The sequence below is a fragment of the Panthera onca genome, chromosome C2, assembly GCF_046562875.1.
Source record: "Panthera onca isolate mPanOnc1 chromosome C2, mPanOnc1 haplotype 2, whole genome shotgun sequence".
Lineage (NCBI taxonomy): Eukaryota > Metazoa > Chordata > Mammalia > Carnivora > Felidae > Panthera > Panthera onca.
The window spans coordinates 140346366-140366754 of record NC_138347.1 but is presented as its reverse complement, the minus strand read 5'-3'; the positions used below and the strand labels follow the sequence as shown (position 1 = coordinate 140366754).

Genomic DNA, 20389 nt, shown 5'->3' with positions numbered 1-20389 from the left:
GTCATGACAGCCCTTAAAATGCCCTCTATGCCTGGTACATGGTAGTAATCCTGGGGCTTCTGAATAATGATATTTACTGTTGTCCGTGTGATTTCCTGTACCTCTGTGTTAGGGTCTGTTTTCTAGATCTGATGTCTTCCTCTTTATGATTATGCGCTAATGTTGATGGAAAGCCTCTTCAAATAGTTGCCTGAGGAAACATACATGATACGTTTTTTTAGTCTTCATATGTTTGAAAATGCCTTTTACTCTCAAAATTATAATTTTGATGGATATAGAATTCCAAACTGAGAATAATTTCCATTCAGAATTTTGCAAGCATTGCTCCATTATCATCTTTCTTCTTTTATTATAAAATTCATCATACACATAGAACAATTCATAAAACATATGTATGGCTTAATAATTATAAAACAAATCTTTGTAATTTCCATGCAGGTCAAAAAGTAGAATATTGAGGCACTTCAGTAGCTGCCCATGTTTCTCTCTCCAGTCACAACTCAGCCCTTCCCTTGATTTTTGGTTAATCATTTCCTTATTTTCTTTATAGTTTTTCCATCTATATATGTATCACTAAACGATATAGTTTATTTTTGCCATTTGTTTACTTTGTCAGTGGAATCATACTGTATACAATTCTTCAGTTTTTGTCTTCTTTTGCTCAGCATTATATTTGTAAGATACATCCGTACTGTTGTAGGTAGCTGTAGTTTAAACTTCATAAATTATGGTATTTTATTATATGAGTATCCGTAAATTTATCTCTTCTATTTTGGTGAACATTTTGATTAATTATAGTTTGGGGCTATTAGAAATAATGCTATTATAAACAGTCTGGTACACTTATCCCAGCTATTATATAGACAGTTCCTGGCTTATATATGTAGGAGTGAAATTGCTGGTTCATAGAGGATGTGTGTTTTCAATTTTACCAGATTCTCTTCTTGCTTCCAGTGTTGCTTTTGAGAAGCTGGGAGCCATTGTGATTCTTGACGCTTTGGGTGTGGAAGCTTTTGTGGCCCTTTTTTTGTGTTGTGAAATTCACAGTAGTGTATCAAATTACCTTTCACCAATGGTACTGGGCACTCAGTGGGTACTTGCAACATGGAAATGGATGTTCTTAAGTTCTGAATTATTTTTGGAGGCTTTCCCTCCTCTATGTATTTGTTCTCTTTTCTGGAACTCTCTTTTGGATGCTGGACCTTCCGGTTTTCTAACTTTTAAGTTTCTCTTCTGTCTTCCATCTCTCAATATTTTGTTTCACTTTTTGAATATTCCTCATCTTTATATTGCAGCCCTTCTGTTGAATTTGCACTTCTTAGAATCCTGTTCTTATTTCATGGATGCCCTGTCTTATCCCTTTTAGTAAATACTGGGTAGTGTTTTTGTTTTCTTTGCATAGTCTTTTCCCTCTAAGGTGTTCTGCTTGCTCTTTCTTTCTTTCTTTCTTTCTTTCTTTCTTTCTTTCTTTCTGTTTACTTTTGAGAAAGAGAAAGAAAACACTCAAAAGTTGGGGAGTGGCAGAGAGAGAGAGGGAAACACAGAATCTGAAGCAGGCTCTAGGTTCCCAGCTGTCAGCACAGAGCCCAACACAGGGCTTGAACCCACAAACCGAGATCATGACCTAAGCCACAGTCAGACACCCAACACCCAGGCACCCCTAGGGTGCTCTTTTCTGATTTTTGGTCTTTTTTTCCTGGAGTGTCTGGTAATTCTTGGTTATCTGCTCTTAATTAAGAATGGAGAACTAAAAAGCTAAATGAAAGCTCTAAGTGTGTGGATAGGGTTATGACTTGGAGCTTCACTATAAGGTGATCTGGGTGGCGCATTTGCTCGGGGAACCCTGGATATTAGTATATTTAGGTATTTTCCTTTTTTACTGGCCATATTCTTGTGCCTAAAGAACAAAGACCTGGCTGCCAATATTTTGGGAGTAAAGGGAGCATGTTACTCAACTGCCCCGTTTTCACTATGGAACTAATACCCTCTATCCTACAGTCCAGGCATACTCTGTTTTACCTTCTCCAGAGATTGGTCCCTTAGTCTTCTGCTGGTGTGGGGGGACGGGTAGTTGCTCAGTAGCATAGAGTGGGAGAGGAGATCGAGTGGATGGAGGAGTTATGGCTTCAGTTGATTTATAAAGTACAAAATATTAAAAGGCTTAAATTTGAAGGTGGAGGGTGGGGGAGGAGGACCAGCCTGACTTTTGGTGGATAAAACATCCACCATGACAAAAGTCTGGGTAAGTTTGCCGTTAAATTTTTTTATAATCAAAGCCCAATAAGTTTGTGTCTTAATAGAATAACCTTTAATTTCCCTAAGGTAGCTTAATTTATCACAGGATTGTACATATACTCTAAGCTATGAATAATTTTTCCTTTTTAAACTTTAAACACATTCCTTAATATAAAGAATTATAGTGGGATGCCTGGGTGGCTTAGGTAAGCGTCCGACTTCGGCTCAGGTCATGCTCTCAGTTTTTGAGTTCCAGCCCTGCATCAGGCTCTGCACTGGTGGTGTGGAACCTGCTTAGGATTCTGTGTCTCCCTCTCTCTCTCTCTTTGCCCCTTTCCCCTTGAGCTTTCTCTCTCTCCCAAAATAAATAAATAAACTAAGAAAAAAATAATGATAGTGATAAAAGTATTTGGTTTCTCCTGTTCCAATCCGTTTATCATTATTTGATAGTCCTTTCAATCTAATACTTGATGGATTTTTTAATACTTACAGACATTTTATGTAAGGAACCTTTAACAAATCACTCAACAGTATTTAGGTTGTTTAGGAAAACTATAGCAAGAGTTTTCAAAAACCTATACAAGCACACCTCATTTTGTGATGGCATGTTCTGCTGCTACCGTGTTGTTTACAAATTTAAGGTTTGTAGTGACCCTGAGCAAGTCCATCGGTGCCATTTTTTCCAACAGCATTTGCTCGCTTTGTGTCTGTGTGTCACATTTTGGTAATTCTCACAATAGTTCAAACTTTTTCATTATTATTATTTTTGTTATCTTGATGTACAATCAGTGGTGTTTGATGTTACTCTTATAATTGTTTTGGTACTTCATGAATGGTGCCCATATAAGACAGTGAACTAAATAGATAAATGTTGTGTGTGGTCTGACTGTCCCACCAAATAGGCTGTTACCCCATCTCTCGCCCTCTCCTCAGACTTCCCTATTCTCTGAGACACAACACGATTGAAATTAGGCCACTTAATAACCCTACAGTGGTCTCCAAGTGTTCGTATGAAAGGAAGAGTTGCACATCTGTCACTTTAAATTAAAAGCTAGAAATGATGAAGCTGAGTGAGGAAGGCATGCGGTAGCTGAGACAGGCTGAAAGCTAGACCTCTTGCACTAGTTAGTCAAATTATGAATGCAAAGGAAAGTTCTTGAAGAAAATTAAAAGTGCTGCTCCAGGGGCGCCTTGATGCCTCAGTTGGTTAAGCGTGCCAAGTCATGATCCCGGTTCAGGTAATAATCTCAAAGGTTCTTGGGACTGAGCTCTGTGTTGGGCTTTGCACTGACAGGGTGGAGCCTGCTTGGGATTTTCTCTCCTCCTCCTCCTCCTTCTCCCCTTCCCCCCTCCTACTCTTCTTCTTCTTCTTCATCTTCATCTCTCTCTCTCTCTCTCTGCCTGCCCCTCCTCTGCACTCTCTCTTTCTTCTCAAAATAAGTAAACTTTTAAAAAAAGTGCTGGGGTGCCTGGGTGGCTCAGTTGGTTGAGTGTCCAACTTCAGCTCAGGTCATGATCTCACAGCTTGTGAGTTCTATCCCCGCATCAGGCTCTGTGCTGACAGCTCAGAACCTGGAGGCTGCTTCAGATTCTGACTCCCCTTTTCACCTCCCCTTCTCGTGTTCATACTCTGTCTGTCTCAAAAGTAAACGTGAAAAAAAAAAAACAACCTGCTGCTTCAGTGAACACGCTCATTGCCTTAGTGCTGATATGGGGAAAGTTTTAGTGGTCTGGATAGAAGATCAAAGTAGCCGTACAGCATTCCCTTAAGCCAAAGCCTAATACAGAGCAAAGCCCTAACTCTTCAATTCTGTGAAGACAGAAAAGGTGAGGGGGCTGCAGAAGAAAAGTTTGAAGCTAGCAGAGGTTGTTGGTTCAAGAAGTTAAAGAAGCCGTCTTTATAACATAAAAGTGCAAAGTGAAGTATCAAGTGTGGTTGTAGAAGCTGTAGCAAATTATCCAGAAGATCTTGCTAAGGTAACTAATGAAGGTGGCTACACTAAACAATAGATTTTCAGGGGCACCTAGGAGGCTCAGTCGGTTGAGCGTCTGACTTCGGCTCAGGTCATGATCTCACGGTTTGTGAGTCTGAGCCCCGTGTCGGGCTCTGTGCTAACAGCCCAGAGCCCGGAGCCTGCTTCGGATTCTGTGTCTCCCTCTCTCTCTGCCCCTCCCCCACTCATGCTCTGTCTCTCTCTCTCTGTCAAAAATAAATAAACATGAAAAAATTAAAAAAAAAAATTAGCAATAGATTTTCAGTGTAGATGAAACAGCCCTATGTTGGGAGAAGATGCCGTCTAGGAGTTTCATAGTTAGAAGAAGTCAATGCCTGACATCAAAGTTTTCAAAGGACAGGTTGACTCTCATTAGGGACTAATGTGGCTGGGGCCTTTATGTTGAAGCCAATGTTCATTGACCATTCTGAAAATCCTAGGGCCCTTAAGAATTAGGCTAAATCTACTCTGCTTGTAATCTATAAATGGAAAAACAAAGCCTAGATGAGAGCATATCTGTTTACAACATGGTTTACTGAATAATTTAAGTTCACTGTTGAGACCTGCTCAGAAAATAAAGACTCCTTTTAAAATATTATTCATTGACTATTCATTGACCAGTCACCCAAGAGATCTGATGGAAATGTACAACAAGATTAATGCTTTTATACCTGCTAATACAATATTCATCCTGTAGCCCATGGATCAAGGAGTCATTTTGACTTTTAAGTCTTACTATTTAAGAAATATATTTATTTTGTAAGGTTATAGCTACCATAGGTCATGATTCCTCTGATGGATCTGGGCAGAGTATAGGTTGAAACTTTCTGGAAAGGATTTACCATTCTAAATGCCATTAAGAACATTTATGATTCATGGGAAGAGGTCAAAATACCAACTTTAACAGGAGTTTGGAAGAAGTAGATTCCAACCCTCAAGAATGCCTTTGAGGGGTTTGAGACTTCAGTGGGAGAAGTAACTCTGGATGTGATAGAGCAAGAGAACTAGAATTAGAAGTGGAACCTGAAGATGGGGCTGAATTGTTGCAATCTCATGGTAAAACTTTACTGATGAGAATTTGCTTCTTCTGAACGAGCAAAGAAAGTGGTTTCTTGAGATAGAATCTACTTCTGTGAATGTGCTGTGAAGATTGTTGAAATAACAACAAAGGATTTAAGAGTATCACATAAACTGAGCTGATAGAAGCAGCAGCAAGGGGGCACCTGGCTGGCTCATTTGGAAGAGTGTGTGACTTTTGATCTGAGCATTGTGGGTTTAGCCCCACATTGGGTGTAGAGATTACTAAACAAACAAAACCAGGGGCGCCTGGGTAGCTCAGTCGGTTGTGTGTCCCACTTCGGCTCAGGTCATGATCTCACAGCTCGTGAGTTCGAGTCCTGTGTCAGGCTCCATGCGAACAGCTTGGAGCCTGCTTTGGATTCTGTATCTCCCTCTCTCTCTGTCCCTCCCCGGCTCATGTACTATCTGTCTGTCTGTCTGTCTGTCTGTCTCTCTTCCCTTCACAAATAAATGTTAAAATTTTAAAAACAAAACACAGCTTAAAAACAAGGTTTGAGGGGAATGAATCCAATTTGTGTGTGTGTGTGTCTGTCTCTTTTTTTTTTTTTTTTTTTTAAGATTTTATTTTTATGTAATCTCTGTACCCAACATGGGGCTCGAACCTACAATCCTGCTATCAAGAGTCGCATGCTCTACCAACTGGGCCAGCCAGGTGCCCCAGACTGACTCCAATTTTTGTAGAAGTTCTGCTGTGGGTAAAATGCTATCAAACAGCATCGCATGCTACAGAAAAACTCTTTGTGAAAGGAAGAGCCATTTGATGTGGTATACTTCATTGTTGTCTTATTTCAAGAAATTGTCACAGCCACCCCAGCCTTTAGCACACTGATCAGTCAGCAGCCATAAATATTGAGGCAAAACACTCCACCAGCAAAAAGATTACAGCTCCCTGAGATGTAATGGTGATGGTTAGCATTTTTTGGCAAGAAAGTATTTTTTAAAGTGTAAACTTTTTTTAGACATAATGCTATTGCACACTTAATTGACCATTGTACAGTTCTCTGAAAGGGAGAGAACTGTATATGCACAATGATCTCCAAAGGCCAAAGGAGACAGAAGACTGAAGCAAAAGGCCAACAAGTTCAGCTTGACAAGAAATTGTTTACTAAAGGGACTAGCAGACAGAAATGTGTCTTGGGTAGCTACAAGTAGGTCTCTGCAACCCCACCTCCCATAAGACCTGCTTTTACAGCCCTAGCGGCTGAGGAGTACAGGCTGGGAGACCACCTGGGAAGAAATGTTTGAGAATCGTAGTAGTATCTCCAGAGTAGATCAAGGATGTTATGCCCCAAGGATATGGTTAAATAGAAAAAGTGTGCGTGGGGGGTGGGGAGGACTGTGCTTAAGAAGGCTTCAGATCACAGAGCGGTCATCATGGCAGATTTGTCCAAGATGGTGTTAATTTGGTTCACACCTTGCGCCTCTCCAGTCTGGCTCTTATAATCTCCCATGCCCACCTCTTTTGCAGTATTCCCTGAGCCATCAGAGAGGGGCTTTTGGCAGTAGGTTTCTTTACCAGACTGTGTTCAAGTTGAAGACCTAAACCACAGCAGCAAACAGCAACAGAAGAGACCTATGAAAGGGGAGCAAACCACATATATAGCATGAATCCCATTGTAAACCGTCCATGTATGTCCATGTCCATTGTAGAAAAGGGTTTCCTTCACCAGGACAAGAGAAGCAGCAGGATAAGGATAAAAGAATAAATGTTTAGTAGGTACTTGTCTGGGGAGATCCTCTCCCTCTATTGAGAAGATTCTAGTACCTTTGCCCTCTGTCAGGAGCACAGAGGTGGCCTGAGGTACATGAACAGGAGGGACCTATCAGACATGTTGCCCAAGGGCCAAAGAGTCTATCTGTACATGTAAAATTCAAGGTGCTGCAAACAACCATGTTAGGTAACTAACTAGAGTGCCTTTCGGTAACCGTGCCTGTCTGGAATTTGTTATGTTGACTGTTTTGGCCCCAGCTCCAGTAGGATCAACAGGGACCGCTTCAGCTGTCTGAGACATTTCTCACACTCTAATAAGAAATAGCCTATCCATTCTGGGGAAAGTTGTCATTCTAACCCCGTTCAAGTGTCCCTTTGCCCAGGAGGATGGGCTGAGCAGTCTGGAGCCACAGTTGTCTCTGGGCTGCTGTGAACTCAGCAACCAGCCTCTCAGGCCTCATTTTCTGGATGGCACTAGCCCTAGGCATGCTGGTTTTGGTACCTAACCATGAGTATGGGGTGGTGCTACAGCTAGTCTCTGTCAAATTTAACAAGTGTGTGGCTTCTGGCAAGGCTTGTCCATCCATGCAACTGTGGTATCTGTAAGAGAGTTCTGAGTGGAGCTTTAAGAATGCCATTCGAGGGGTGCCTGGGTGGCTCAGTCACTTAAGCATCTGACCATCTGACTCTCGACTTCGGCCAGGTCTTGATCTAAGGGTTGTGAGTTTAAGCCTTGCGTTAGGCTCTGTGCCAGGCATGGAGCCTACTTAAAAAAAAAAGCCATTCTTCTTTCAGTTAGCCTGGTGGTATGTGGATTGTAAGGTAAATGAAACCACCAATGTATATATATTTTTTTAACCTAATTTATTTATTTATTTATTTTTAAATATGAAATTTATTGTCAAATTGGTTTGCATACAACACCCAGTGCTCATTCCAACAGGTGCCCTCCTCAGTGCCCATCACCCACCCTCCCCTCCCTCCCACCCCCCATCAACTCTCAGTATCAGATTTTAAGAGTCTCTTATGGTTTGCCTCCCTCCCTCTCTTTCTCCCCACCCCCTTCCCCTCACCCATGGTCTTCTGTTAAGTTTCTCATGATCCACATAAGAGTGAAAACATAAGGTGTCTGTCTTTCTCTGTATGACTTATTTCACTTAGCATCACACTCTCCAGTTCCATCCACGTTGCTACAAGAGGCCATATTTCATTCTTTCTCATTGCCAAGTAGTATTCCATTGTGTATATAAACCACAACTTCTTTATCCATTCATCAGTTGATGGACATCTAGGCTCTTTCCATAAGTTGGCTATTGTTGAAAGTGCTGCTATAAACATTGGGGTACATGTGCCCCTATGCATCAGCACTCCTGTATCCCTTGGGTAAATTTGTAGTAGTGCTATTGCTGGGTCAAAGGGTAGGTGTATTTTTAATTTTTTGAGGAACCTCCACACTGTTTTCCAGAGCGGCTGCACCAGTATTCCCACCAAAGTGCAAGAGGGTTCTTGTTTCTCCACATCCTCTCCAGCATCTATAGTCTCCTGATTTGTTCATTTTAGCCACTCTGACTGGCATGAAGTGGTATCTCATTGTGGTTTTGATTTGAATTTCCCTGATGAGGAGCGATGTTGAGCATCTTTTCAATGTATATTTTCATAAGCCCAGTCCTACATATCATGTCCAGTGAAATGTGTTCCCCTATCACAATCTATCCTTCGAGGATATCTGTACATGACACTGAGTTCTAGGGCATTGATGGTGGCATTAAAAAAAATGTTTATTTTTTATTTTTGAGAGAGAGAGTGTGAGCGTGGGAGGGGCAGAGAGAGGGAGGGATCCCAAGTGGGCTCTCTGCTGACAGCAGTGAGCCTAATGTGGGGGCTCCAACTCACAGTGAGATCATGACCTGAGCTGAGTTCAGACACTCAACTGACTGAACCACCCAGGCACCCCTGATGGTGGCATTTTGATTGGCCCTTTTATAGGGAAGGGCTTACCTGAGTCCAGTGGCTGTATCCACACAAGTTAGAGTGTTGTTTTTCCCTTGATTCATGGGTAGACGGCTAATATAACCAATTTGGCAGTCTAAAACCACTTGGATCACATGATGTATGTGTCCTGTGTGTGGAACTGTCCTAGGTCTCATGGGAGCAGATCAGTCAGTTACTGATGGCTGCTAGTATGTCAATATAGCAAAGGGGCATGCCAGCTCCCTTTGCTAGGTTCCAGCCCACCTTAGCACTGCAATGCCCAGTGTGTTTATAAATACATAGGGCCAATTCTGAACTTTGTATGGAGGTAAGGCCCCTGGTTTTTGCTGAGGTGTCTGCCTCAGTATTCCTAGTGGGTGAGACAGGCCTATGTGCTGAGACATGGAAAATAGTTTGGGAGGCAGCAGGGTCCTATATTCCACATATCCTTCCATAACCCCCCCCATAATGGTTTCTATAAAATTTTCCATTCATCCCGAGCTCATTGGGCCTTTATAGACAGCCCGGCTATCCATGCAGAGGGTAAGGGGTCAAGATTCATGCATACATACCATCCAGGCAGCTGTCGGTTCAGCCCATTGGCTGCCTTTATTATCTCCAGTCTCAAACAGGATAGTATCAGTCGGGTTGGATTGCTACCGTAGCTCAGTGACTAGGATTCCTTGTAGGGGAGCCACCCATACACCAAACAGCTTCAGGAATAAGTTTTGTGCTTTCCTTTACTTGTCTGGCGGTCTCTCTGTAGGAGGCTCTTGGGGGATCATTAAAGGTTTCATATTCTACTGGCTCCATGATACCATGTAATTCAGCTCCTAGGGGACTAGTGGGGTGGACACTCTGTTGTTGTAGGTAAGCATGCCATTTTTGCAAAGTAGGGGCTTGTGTTATGGCAGTTTCATTCTTGTGAATGTACCATCTAGCCTCCCTTTATAGGCAACCCAGTTGGACAGTTACTGGAAGAGTGGCAGTTAAGGGCTCCACTTGCTGAAGGGCCTTATAGACCCCCCCCCCCATACTTGTTGTTCAATAGGAAAATATTGTATCTTTATTCCCTTGCAGAGTTGTGACCCAAAGTTCAACGGTTAACTTCCCATGCTGCCAAAATGCCCAACTCATCCCATTTAGTGGTCACGTTTAGGGTCATGGAAATACTAGTAAAGTAATTTCTTGTGGCCTGTGCTTGAACAACTAAGAGCTTGGTCAAAGCCAGCTTGATGTTCTACCCGATGCCAGTGGGCTTCCTTTTTTACCAGATGGTATAGAGAGTGCAGGCATTTTGCTAAATTGGGCTAGAGGCCCTCCAGTACCCCACTGGGAACACTTGCAGTTGCTTAATGTCTTAGAGATGGGAAATTATTGAATCTTGTCAGTCACAGAGCCCAGTATAAGAAGCCTTAACCTGACCAAGTAACCTGCCAGAACTTTACTGCTGGTCCAGGGCTTTGTACTTTTTCTGTGGATTGATGGCACATCCTTGCTTGTTCACATGAGTGTAGAGATTGTTCAGGTAAGACTAACAGAAGTTTTCAGGAGTTAGAGTGACATCATTCATACGATGAAACCTTTTAACTGTGAATAGTGGTCGATATAAAGACAAAATATGAGCAGTCTTACCATGACAGATAGTGGGGCTGTGCAAATATCCTTGTGGCAATACCCGGAATGCCCATCGTCAACCGTCCCATGTGACTCGGGATGTGAAGGAATACTAAAAGTGTTGGCTAGGGCGCCTGACTGCTGCATTTGGTTAAGTATCTGCCTCTTGATCTCGGCTCAGGTCATGATCTTGTGGTTTGTGAGTTGGATGGAGCCCTACATCGGGCTCTGCACTGATGTGTGGAGCCTGCTTAGGACTCTGTCTCTCCTTCTCTCTGCCTCTCCCCCACTTGTGTGATCTCTCTCTCTCTCTCTGTCTAAAAAATAAATAGGGGTGCCTGAGTGGCTCAGTCTGATTAAGCATCTGACTTTGGCTTAGGTCATGATCTCACAGTTCATGGATTCAAGCCCCTTGTCGGGCTCTGTGCTGACAGCTCAGAGCCTAGAGCCTGCTTAGGATTCTGTGTCTCCCTCTCTCTGTCTGCCCCTCCCCCACTTGTGCTGTCTGTCTGTCTGTCTGTCTCTCTGTCTCTCAAATATAACATTTAAAAATAAACAACCAAAAAAAGTGTTGGCTGAATCCAAAGCCATATGGTAAGAGCCTACACCATATACCATTCAGCGATTTGGGTAATATTAGGGATAGCAGCATGTATTTAGTTCTTTATAATCAGTGGTCATTCTCTAGGTGCCATCTGGTTTCTTCACAAGCCATACAGCCCTATAATAGGGATTTCGTGCTGGCTTGATTATTTAGTGGTAGGTATATCCTCATATCCTCCTAACAACCAGTATTGCTTTACATTGACAACTTGGGGAGGGGGTAACACAGGATCCCAATTTGAATTTCCCTTTAAGACAGTTTCAATTACCCTAATTCGAAAGTGAAATTCTCCTACGGAGTTTTGTAGTGTTTTTTTCCCAGGAGAATATCTATGCCGAATCTGGTCTCCAGTATTGATTGCAAAACTGAAAACCTCATATGGAGCAGTTGTGCTTATATTCTCAAGCGCACTCTTGTGCCCATCACCCTTACGCTTTTCCCTCTATAATTATCAGTGACTGCCTAGGTCCCTGAGTGACATTCTGGATTGCCACAAATTAGGGTGCATTCTGCTCTGATATCCACTGAGGCCATGGCTTTTTGCTTATTTTTTGGTGTCCACGAAGTTGTGAACTATACTTGGGGCCTCTGGTTGCCCCCTAGGCTCTCACATGGAAGCAATCTTGGTCCCAACCCTGGTCTCTCAGGCAGGGGTGTTCCCAGCCCCTGTAAGAAGTCACCTGTGGCCGGACACCTGGGTGGCTCAGTAATTTGACCATCCGACTCTTGATTTTGGCCCAGGTCATGATCTCACACTTTGTGAGTTTGAGCCTTGCATCAGGCTCCACACTGACAGTGTGGAGCTTGCTTGGGATTCTCTCTTTGTGCCCCTCTCCTGGGAGTGAGTGCATGGGTATGCTCTCTTTCTCAAAATAAGTAAATAAATAAACTTAAATTTAAAAAAGTCACCTATGGCTTAGTTTTTTTTTTTTTTTTCTTCCAGAGGTGGCATGGAGGGCAGTGGCCTAAATTGCTCAGCAGGAGTAAATTTCTTCCATAAAGCCACTAGAACGTCATTTGGTTGGCAGTCTTTTCTCGGTTTATGCCCACTGCCTGTAGGTCATGCCACGTTTGCTTTTGGGTTACCCTAATGGTGCCTTTGTTTTAGATTAACCTTATTTTTTTTTCATTTATTTTTTTAATGTTTATTTGTTTTAGAGAGAGAGAGAGAGAGAGAGAGAGAGAGAGAGAGGGAGAGACAGTGTGAGCAGGGGAGGGGCAGAGAGAGAGAGGGAGACACAGAATCTGAAGCAGGCTCCAAGCTGTCAGCAGAGCCTGACGGGGAACTCGAACTCGCAAATTGTGAGATCATGACCTGAGCTGAAGTCGGATGCTTAGCCAACTGAGCCACCCAGGCGCCCCTACCTTCTTATTTCTGATAAGTTTAATTGCATATATTATTTAGAATTTTTAACCCTCAGAAACCTTAATTTCTAATAAAAACTTAAGAAGTAAGCAATTGTGAGCTGTTATACCAGCATTCTTTAAATTTATGATATAAATTTAAATTTATGATTTCATAATTTCTGGAAGCTTGTGCCTTTTAAGCTTTTCAATATAGCATTAACACATCTTTTAGCTCCTCTGGAATAAGCCAGAAGTAGATAAACCTGTGTTTAGTAATGTTTCATTATTTTATTAGCAAATGATCTAGATATTTGATGAAATTAACTTAATTCATCACTTAGCAAAACTTTAAGGTTTCAAGGTACCAAGTGGATTTGGGAAACTAATTAAAAAGTTTACCTAAAGCTTTTTTTTTCTTAAGTTTATTCATTTATTTTGAGAGAGCGAGCAAGCGGGGGAGGGTCAGAGAGAGTGAGAGACAAAAATCCCAAGCAGGCTCCCTGTTGTCAGTGGAGACCCCAACACAGGGCTCAAACCCACGAACTGTGAGATCATGAGAGCCGAGATCAAAAGTTGGATACTTAACCAACTGAACCACCTAGGCACCCCTACCTAAAATTTTTTTTATCTACTCAGTCTGTCTGTTCTTACCAATTATGTCTAGATTACCTGTGAAAATTTCATGAGACATCAGACAAAATCAACCATCATTCTAAGTCATTTTTGCTGACAAACTACAGTAGATAAACATGAACTTAACTAGTAAATTTGATTATTTAAATTGTTTGATGTTGAAAACTCTAAGGATATGCCTGTTGTAATTAAGCCAACTAACTTAAAACTTTTTTTTTTAAACAAATTTTAGCAATACTCTCCAGAGGTGGAAAATAGCACATAACACATACATACAGATACATGTGAATACACACAGAGACTTTATAGCTTCTGTTTTAAAATGACTGTCATGAAATAGGTACAAAACTCACTCATAAATCTAGGAGCTAAATTTATTTTTTGGTAGATAGAATAAGGTAAGGTAACCTGTCTAGATGGCTTCAACTTTTTCCACTTATATTTGGAGAAGACACTTAAGATTTGTATGTCTATTTATTTGTTCATTCAGCTTCATGGGCTGAGGATGAAGCCCAATTTGGGGCTTGAACTCAGAAATCTGAGATCAAGACCCTGAGATCAAGACCTGAGCAGAGATCAAGATTTGGACACTTAACCGACTGAGCCACCCAGGTGCCACAAGATTTGTATGTCCTTTTAACAGCGAGAAAACCAAATTCTAATTTTGCACCAGCTTTTGATATTAAAGTAAATTCATTTTAGTCTTAGCCAGCTTGACCACACAATTCCTTGTCAAATATTCTTTTCCACAAACCTTCTACAACTTTCTACATTATGATTTTGTCATTTTTTTCTCTTGAGACCATTAGATGCTTTTTAGGACAAAATTACTTTTTTATTCTCCAACAAAAAAGCGTCTCCATTTCTCATACCTTCTACTGAAAACACATCCTACGTTACTGGCATACAAAAATGTTTCCCATGAGTTCCGTGATTTAGCATCCCAGTCTGGCTTCAAATGATGGCTATAATCTTAGGTCACTGCATTTTATGTCCCATAAGACACACAAAGTGGTAACAGTGAAGCCTTGATTTGTGTATCCTGGGTTTAGATATTATCTACCAAGTTAGAAGCCAAAAGGGATGTGGATAGTCTCCTTTCCTTTTCCAATTGTAATTCTTTTTCCAACTGCCTTATTTCCTTTCTGCCACTAGCTAGGCATTGTTGGCCACCCCGAAGGACCCAGAGGAGTGGCCAACCCACCACAGCCACTGCTTGGTGGCCTTCCTTACCTCAGTGGGTCATGTGACTTTCTAATAGCTCTAATCCATTTGGCATTTTCAGGGTGTCCCTGTATTCCTGCAACAGTCCACAGGCATCAAGCAAACCAATTATGCCTTCCCACGTCAATGTGGTTGCCCACCCCAGGGTTTCCCCCAACAAAAACTTCATTCCTTGCCCATTTTTCGGTCTCTGGGCTGCTCCTGGCTGGCTTGCCAATTGTTCTATGAAAGGGAAGTATATGCAAAATGATCTCCAAAGGCTAGCGGAGCCATAAGACCGAAGAAAAAGGCCAACAAGTCCAGCTTGACAAAAAATGGTTTATTAAAGGGACTTCTGAAGAGTAGTCCCTCTTCGGTGGCTCTAAGACAAATAGATTTCTGCATCTCCACCTTCCATAAGACCTGCTTTTATAGTCCTAAAGGCTGAGGAGTACAGGCTGGGAGACCACCTGGGAAGAAATGTTTTGAGAATCATGTCTCCAGAGCAGATCAGGTTGTTATGACCCAAGGGTGTACTTAGGTGTGAAGCGTGTGGCTCAGCAAAAAGAATGAGGTAGGGAGACTGCTCTAGAAGGCTTCAGATCACAGAATGGTCGTGATAGATTTGTCCAAGATGGCATTAGTCTGGTTCACACAATAATGTAACATAACTTTTATATCCCCTGGGGAATCCAAAAAATTAATGAGACTGACTTTATTGTGATACTCACTTTATTTTTTTCCCTTCAAATTTTTTTAATGTTTATTTATTTTTGAGACAGAGAGCACTAGCAGCGGAGGGGCAGAGAGAGAGGGAGACACATAATCTGAAACAGTCTCCAGGCCCTGAGCTGTCAGCACAGAGCCTGATGTGGGGCTCGAACCCACGAACCGCGAGATCATGACCTGAGCCGAAGTCGGACGTGTAACTGACTGAGCCACCCAGGTGCCCTTCCCTTCAAATTTTTATTTTAAGTTGATTTATTTATTTTGAGAGAGAGTTGGGGAGGGGCAGAGAGAGAGACTGAGAATCCCTAGCAGGCTTCATGGTGTCATCACAGAGCCTGATGCAGGGCAGAACTCCTGAAACTGACATAATTGACCTAAGCTGAAACCAAGACTGAGCTTAACCAACTGAGCCACCCAGGCACCACTGTGATACCAACTTTATTTATTGGTCTGGAATGGAACCAGCAATATTTCCAGGATATGTCTGTAATGTATGTATGTTTTATTGGGATAGGATGTTATCTACATGATTTTATTTATGGATATAGTTCATATTTAAATATGAAGATAGTTCCTGGGACCCTACCATACCTACCCTATAAGCTTTTCTACTATTCATTAACATACAAAGTATTATCTTCCCTTAGTTCCCTTATCAACAAATGATTCTTGAATACTCACTGTGTACACAGAATGGTTCGTTTCTCTCAAGGATGTCCTAGGCTACTGGAAGAGACAAAACTTGCACAAATGGAGTGAAGGAAATTGCATTTTAAAAGGATCACTCAGGCCAGGGGTACTGGCTCATTCAGTAGAGCATTGGACTCTTGATTTCAGGGTTGGGAGTTCAAGGTTCATGTTGGGTGTGAAGCCTACTTAAAAATAAATAAATGATTAGGGCACCTGGATGGCCCAGTACATTGAGCATCCGACTTCAGCTCAGGTCATGATCTCATGGTTCATGAGTTCGAGCCTGCATTGGGCTCGTTGCTGTCAGCCTGTCAGTGCAGAGTCCGCTTCAGATCCTCTGTCCCCCTCTCTCTGCCCTTCCCCCACTTATGCATGTGTGCTCTTGCTCTCTCCCTCTCTCTCTCTCAAAAAATAAAACATTTAAAAAAATGAATGAATGAATGGATCACTCAGGCCAGAAGAGAACAGAAAGTAGGACATCAGTTATGAAATGAGTTCATTCATTCATTCAGCAAACATTTACTAAGGGCTTTCTATAAGTCAATTTTGTTCGTCCTCAGAGCTATAAAGACAGATTAGCCCCAGTCCTGGCTTTCAAAGAGTTTACACTCTCTGAGCTTTTGAGGAGACAGATAAGGAAAGATTTAAGTATAAAGTCACAAGGCCCAGCAGAAACAGAAAGTTGGGAAGGGGATAATCAGGAAAAGATCCACAGATTAGACATTTCAATGAAGTCTAGGAAGGATACAAGGTCTTTTACCAGGTGTTTATAGAGCTTAGTAGTTCAGATAAAGATAAACCAATGGGAATGAAGGAGGCAACCGATTAAGCAGGTGTTTAGGCAGAGAGTGGCTAATTTTTTTTTAATAACTTTCACCCACTTTCCTTGGTCAGTGAGAACTCTGAAGACTGCCCAGGTGGATGGGATCAAGGGAAGAAAGCAAGGAGGAGGAACAGGTATGGGGGGGAAAGATAAGTTTTGTTAGTTTGAAGTACTTGCATAACATTCACATATAAATGCCCACTCCGTATTTGGGAACTAAAGCCTGGTGCTCAGGCCTAGACTGGACATGTCAATTTTTGAGTCCCTTAAACAGACCCTGGAAATACTGGAAGTTTTACAGAAAAAAGGCAGCACAGTTACCCCAGGTCCAGTCTTTGGCTCTGATGGGGAAGAAAATGGAGCTACTTAGTTGTTCAAGCTATTTTTAAAATCAGCATTTAGGGGCACCTGGGTGGCTCAGTCGGTTAAGCAACTGACTTTAGCTTAGGTCATGATCTTGCAGTTCGTGAGTTTGAGCCCCGAGTCAGGCTCCGTGCTAATGGCTCAGAGCCTGGAGCCTGCTTCGGATTCTGTGTCTCCCTCTCTCTCTCTGTCCCTGCTCATGCTTTGTCTCTCTTGCTCTCAAAAATAAACATTAAAAAAATTTTTTTTTAAATAAATAAAATCATCATTTAAATTCTCCAATTTTGGTACTAAGTTCTTTGGTAACAGTTACTTTATTTTTTTATTTTTGAGACAGAGAGAGACAGAGCATGAATGGGGGAGGGTCAGAGAGAGGGAGACACAGAATCTGAAACAGGCTCCAGGCTCTGAGCTGTCAGCACAGAGCCCGACGCGGGGTTCCAACTCACAAACTGCGAGATCATGACCTGAGCCGAAGTCGGCCACTTAACCGACTGAGCCACCCAGGCGCCCCAACAGTTAGTTTTTAAAAATATGTAATTGTGGGGGCACCTGGGTGTTTCAGTTGGTTAAGCATCCGACTTTGGCTCAGGTCATAATCTCGAGGTTTGTGGGTTCGATCCCTGCGTCAGGCTCTGTGCTGACAGCTTGGAGCCTGGAGCCTGCTTCAGATTCTATGTCTCCTCTTTCTCTGCCCCTCCCCTGTTTGTGCTCTGTCTCTCTCTCAAAAATAAATAAACATTAAAAAGAAAAAAGTACATAATTGTGGGGCACCTGGGTGGTTCAGTCTGTTGAGCATCCAACTCTTGATTTTGGCTCAGGTCATGATCCCAGGGTTGTGGAATTGAGCTCCATATCAGGCTCCATACTGAGTGTGGAGTCTGCTTGGGATATTCTCTCTCTCTCTCTCTCTCCCTCCCCCCCCCCCCCGCCACATTCTCTTTCTCTAAAATAAATAAAAGTTAAAAATAAATATATGGGAATGCTAGCTGGTGCAGCCACTCTGGAAAACAGTATGGAGGTTCCTCAAAAAACTAAAAATAGAACTACCCTACGACCCAGCAATTGCACTACCAGGTATTTATCCAAGGGATACAGGTGTGCTGTTTCAAAGGGACACATACACCCCCATGTTTATAGCAGCACTATCAGCAACAGCCAAAGTATGGAAAGAGCCCAATTTCCATCGATGGATGAATGGATAAAGAAGGTGTGGTATATATATACATGGAGTATTACTCGGCAATCAAAAAGAATGAAATGTTGCCATTTGCAACTACATGGATGGAACTGGAGGGTATTATGCTAAGTGAAATTGGAGAAAGACAAAAGGCATATGACTTGACTGATATGAGGACTTTAAGAGACAAAACAGATGGACATAAGGGAAGGGAAACAAAAATAATATAAAAACAGGGAGGGGAACAAAACAGAAGAGACTCATAAATAGGAGAACAAATGGTTACTGGTGGGGGTGTGGGAGGGGGGTTGGGCTAAATGGGTAAGGGACACTAAGGAATCTACTCCTGAAATCATTGTCACACTATATGCTAATTTGGATGTAAATTAAAAAAAAAATAATTAAAAAAATAAATTTAAATTAAAAAAATTAAAATATAGAATAATGTCATTGCCAAATTTTTATTTCTACTTATATTTCTATACAGAAGAAATATTTTTCAATACCTCTTTGTCCATTCAGTATAACAACTACCTTTTACTTTTAAAGAAGTTAGTAAATGGAAATATGATTCTTACATATAGTAAATAGGGAAACTTCTAGAAAGCCAACTAATAAAAGTATAAGAAAATACCCAACAATTGGTACTGAGTTCTCCAAAAAGAATAATTTTTTCTTTATTGAGGTATATTGGACTTAATGTCTTGTTAATTTCAGGTGTACAGTATAATGGTTCAATAAAAGAGTGATTTCTTTTTAATCCTAGGAATGGAAGATTGTGAAACAATGGAAGATGTATATATGGCTTCAGTGGAAACGGATCGGGGAGTAAAGGAACAGTTACATCTTTATGATACCAGAGGCTTACAGGAAGGTGTGGAGCTACCAAAGCATTATTTCTCATTTGCTGATGGCTTTGTTCTTGTGTACAGCGTGAATAACCTTGAATCCTTTCAAAGAGTGGAGCTTCTGAAGAAAGAAATTGATAAGTTTAAAGACAAAAAAGAGGTAAGTAGTTTTGTTAAAAATGTTAACTATGAATTGCAATACTATTTAAATTGTAGCTTGGACATTTGGGCAGTTAAAATATTTTAATAGTATAAAATTGTATTCATAGTATCTGTAATTGTCATAATATTTTTTCTTGGCCCAGAAAATACGGGATTAAATGAGTTCATTCAGGACCTGCATTTAACTTTCTGCTTTTGCATGTTACTGTGTGCAGGCTGAATTTTAGTGACACTACATCTCAAGTACTACACAGTTCACTTCATATCGTTTGGAATCACTGTTTCCTAGGGCTCTCTTTGTCTCATTGGCTAAATAGGATTCTTGTTTTCCGCCTTACAAAAAGAAAAAAAAAACACTAAAAAAAAACCAAAAAAAAAAAAAGGAAGAAGAAAGAAATGGAAAAAAAAGATTGGATTCTACTCATTTACCGTTTAGAGTAAGATCCTTACCAAGGTCTGGCTTACGTGTATCCTTTGCATCTTTATCATTTTGTTCCTGTTACTGCACTCTGGGGACACTGGTCTACTTTTTGTTTTTTTCCACATGATGATTTTGTTTCTCTGTTAAGTCCTTGTTAATCAGTTGCTGGTTCCCCTCCCTGGAACTCTTACCTGCAGGTAGATTTTTCTCCATATCTTCACTTAGCTGACTCCTTATCATCTAAGGAACCATATAATGTTAGCAGCACTGGCTAGATGTTCTTAACCTAGAAATTTTAAGAAATAATAGAGATCCAGGGCATCTGGGTGGCTTAGTTAGCTGAGCATCCAACTTCAGCTCAGGTCATGATTGTGGTCTGTGAGTTCGAGCCCCATGTCAAGCTCTGTGCTGACAACTCAGAGCCTAGAGCCTCCTTCGGATTCTGTGTCTCCCTCTCTGTCTCTCTGCCTCTCCCCCGTTTGTGCTCTCTCTCTCAAAAATAAATACACATTAAAAAAAAATTGAAAACAAAAAAACCCCCAAATTATAGAGATCCCTTACACAGTTCCCCTAATGCTAACGTTGTATAAAACTAGTTCGCATTTATTTATTTATTTATTTAATTTTAATTTCATTTATTTATTTTTTAAAATTTACATTCAAATTAGTTAGCATATAGTGCAACAGTGATTTCAGGAGTAGATTCCTTAGTGCCCCTTACCCATTTAGCCCATCCCCCCTCCCACACCCCCTCCAGTAACCCTCTGTTTGTTCTCCT

The 20389-nt window shown here is 41.4% G+C and overlaps 1 protein-coding gene across 2 annotated transcripts in view; it reads left to right on the top strand.

The window, feature by feature from the left end:
* NKIRAS1 (NFKB inhibitor interacting Ras like 1) overlaps nt 1-20389 on the top strand; it is a 38863-nt gene that overhangs the window by 11214 nt on the left and 7260 nt on the right. The window contains exons 3-4 of one of the 2 annotated variants that reach the window (XM_078432403.2): nt 16709-16771; nt 18947-19188. In XM_078432403.2, coding sequence (XP_078288529.1) covers nt 16709-16771; nt 18947-19188 — 305 coding nt within the window. The remainder of the gene's footprint in view (nt 1-16708; nt 16772-18946; nt 19189-20389) is intronic. The other variant, XM_078432404.2, reaches the window with a different exon arrangement.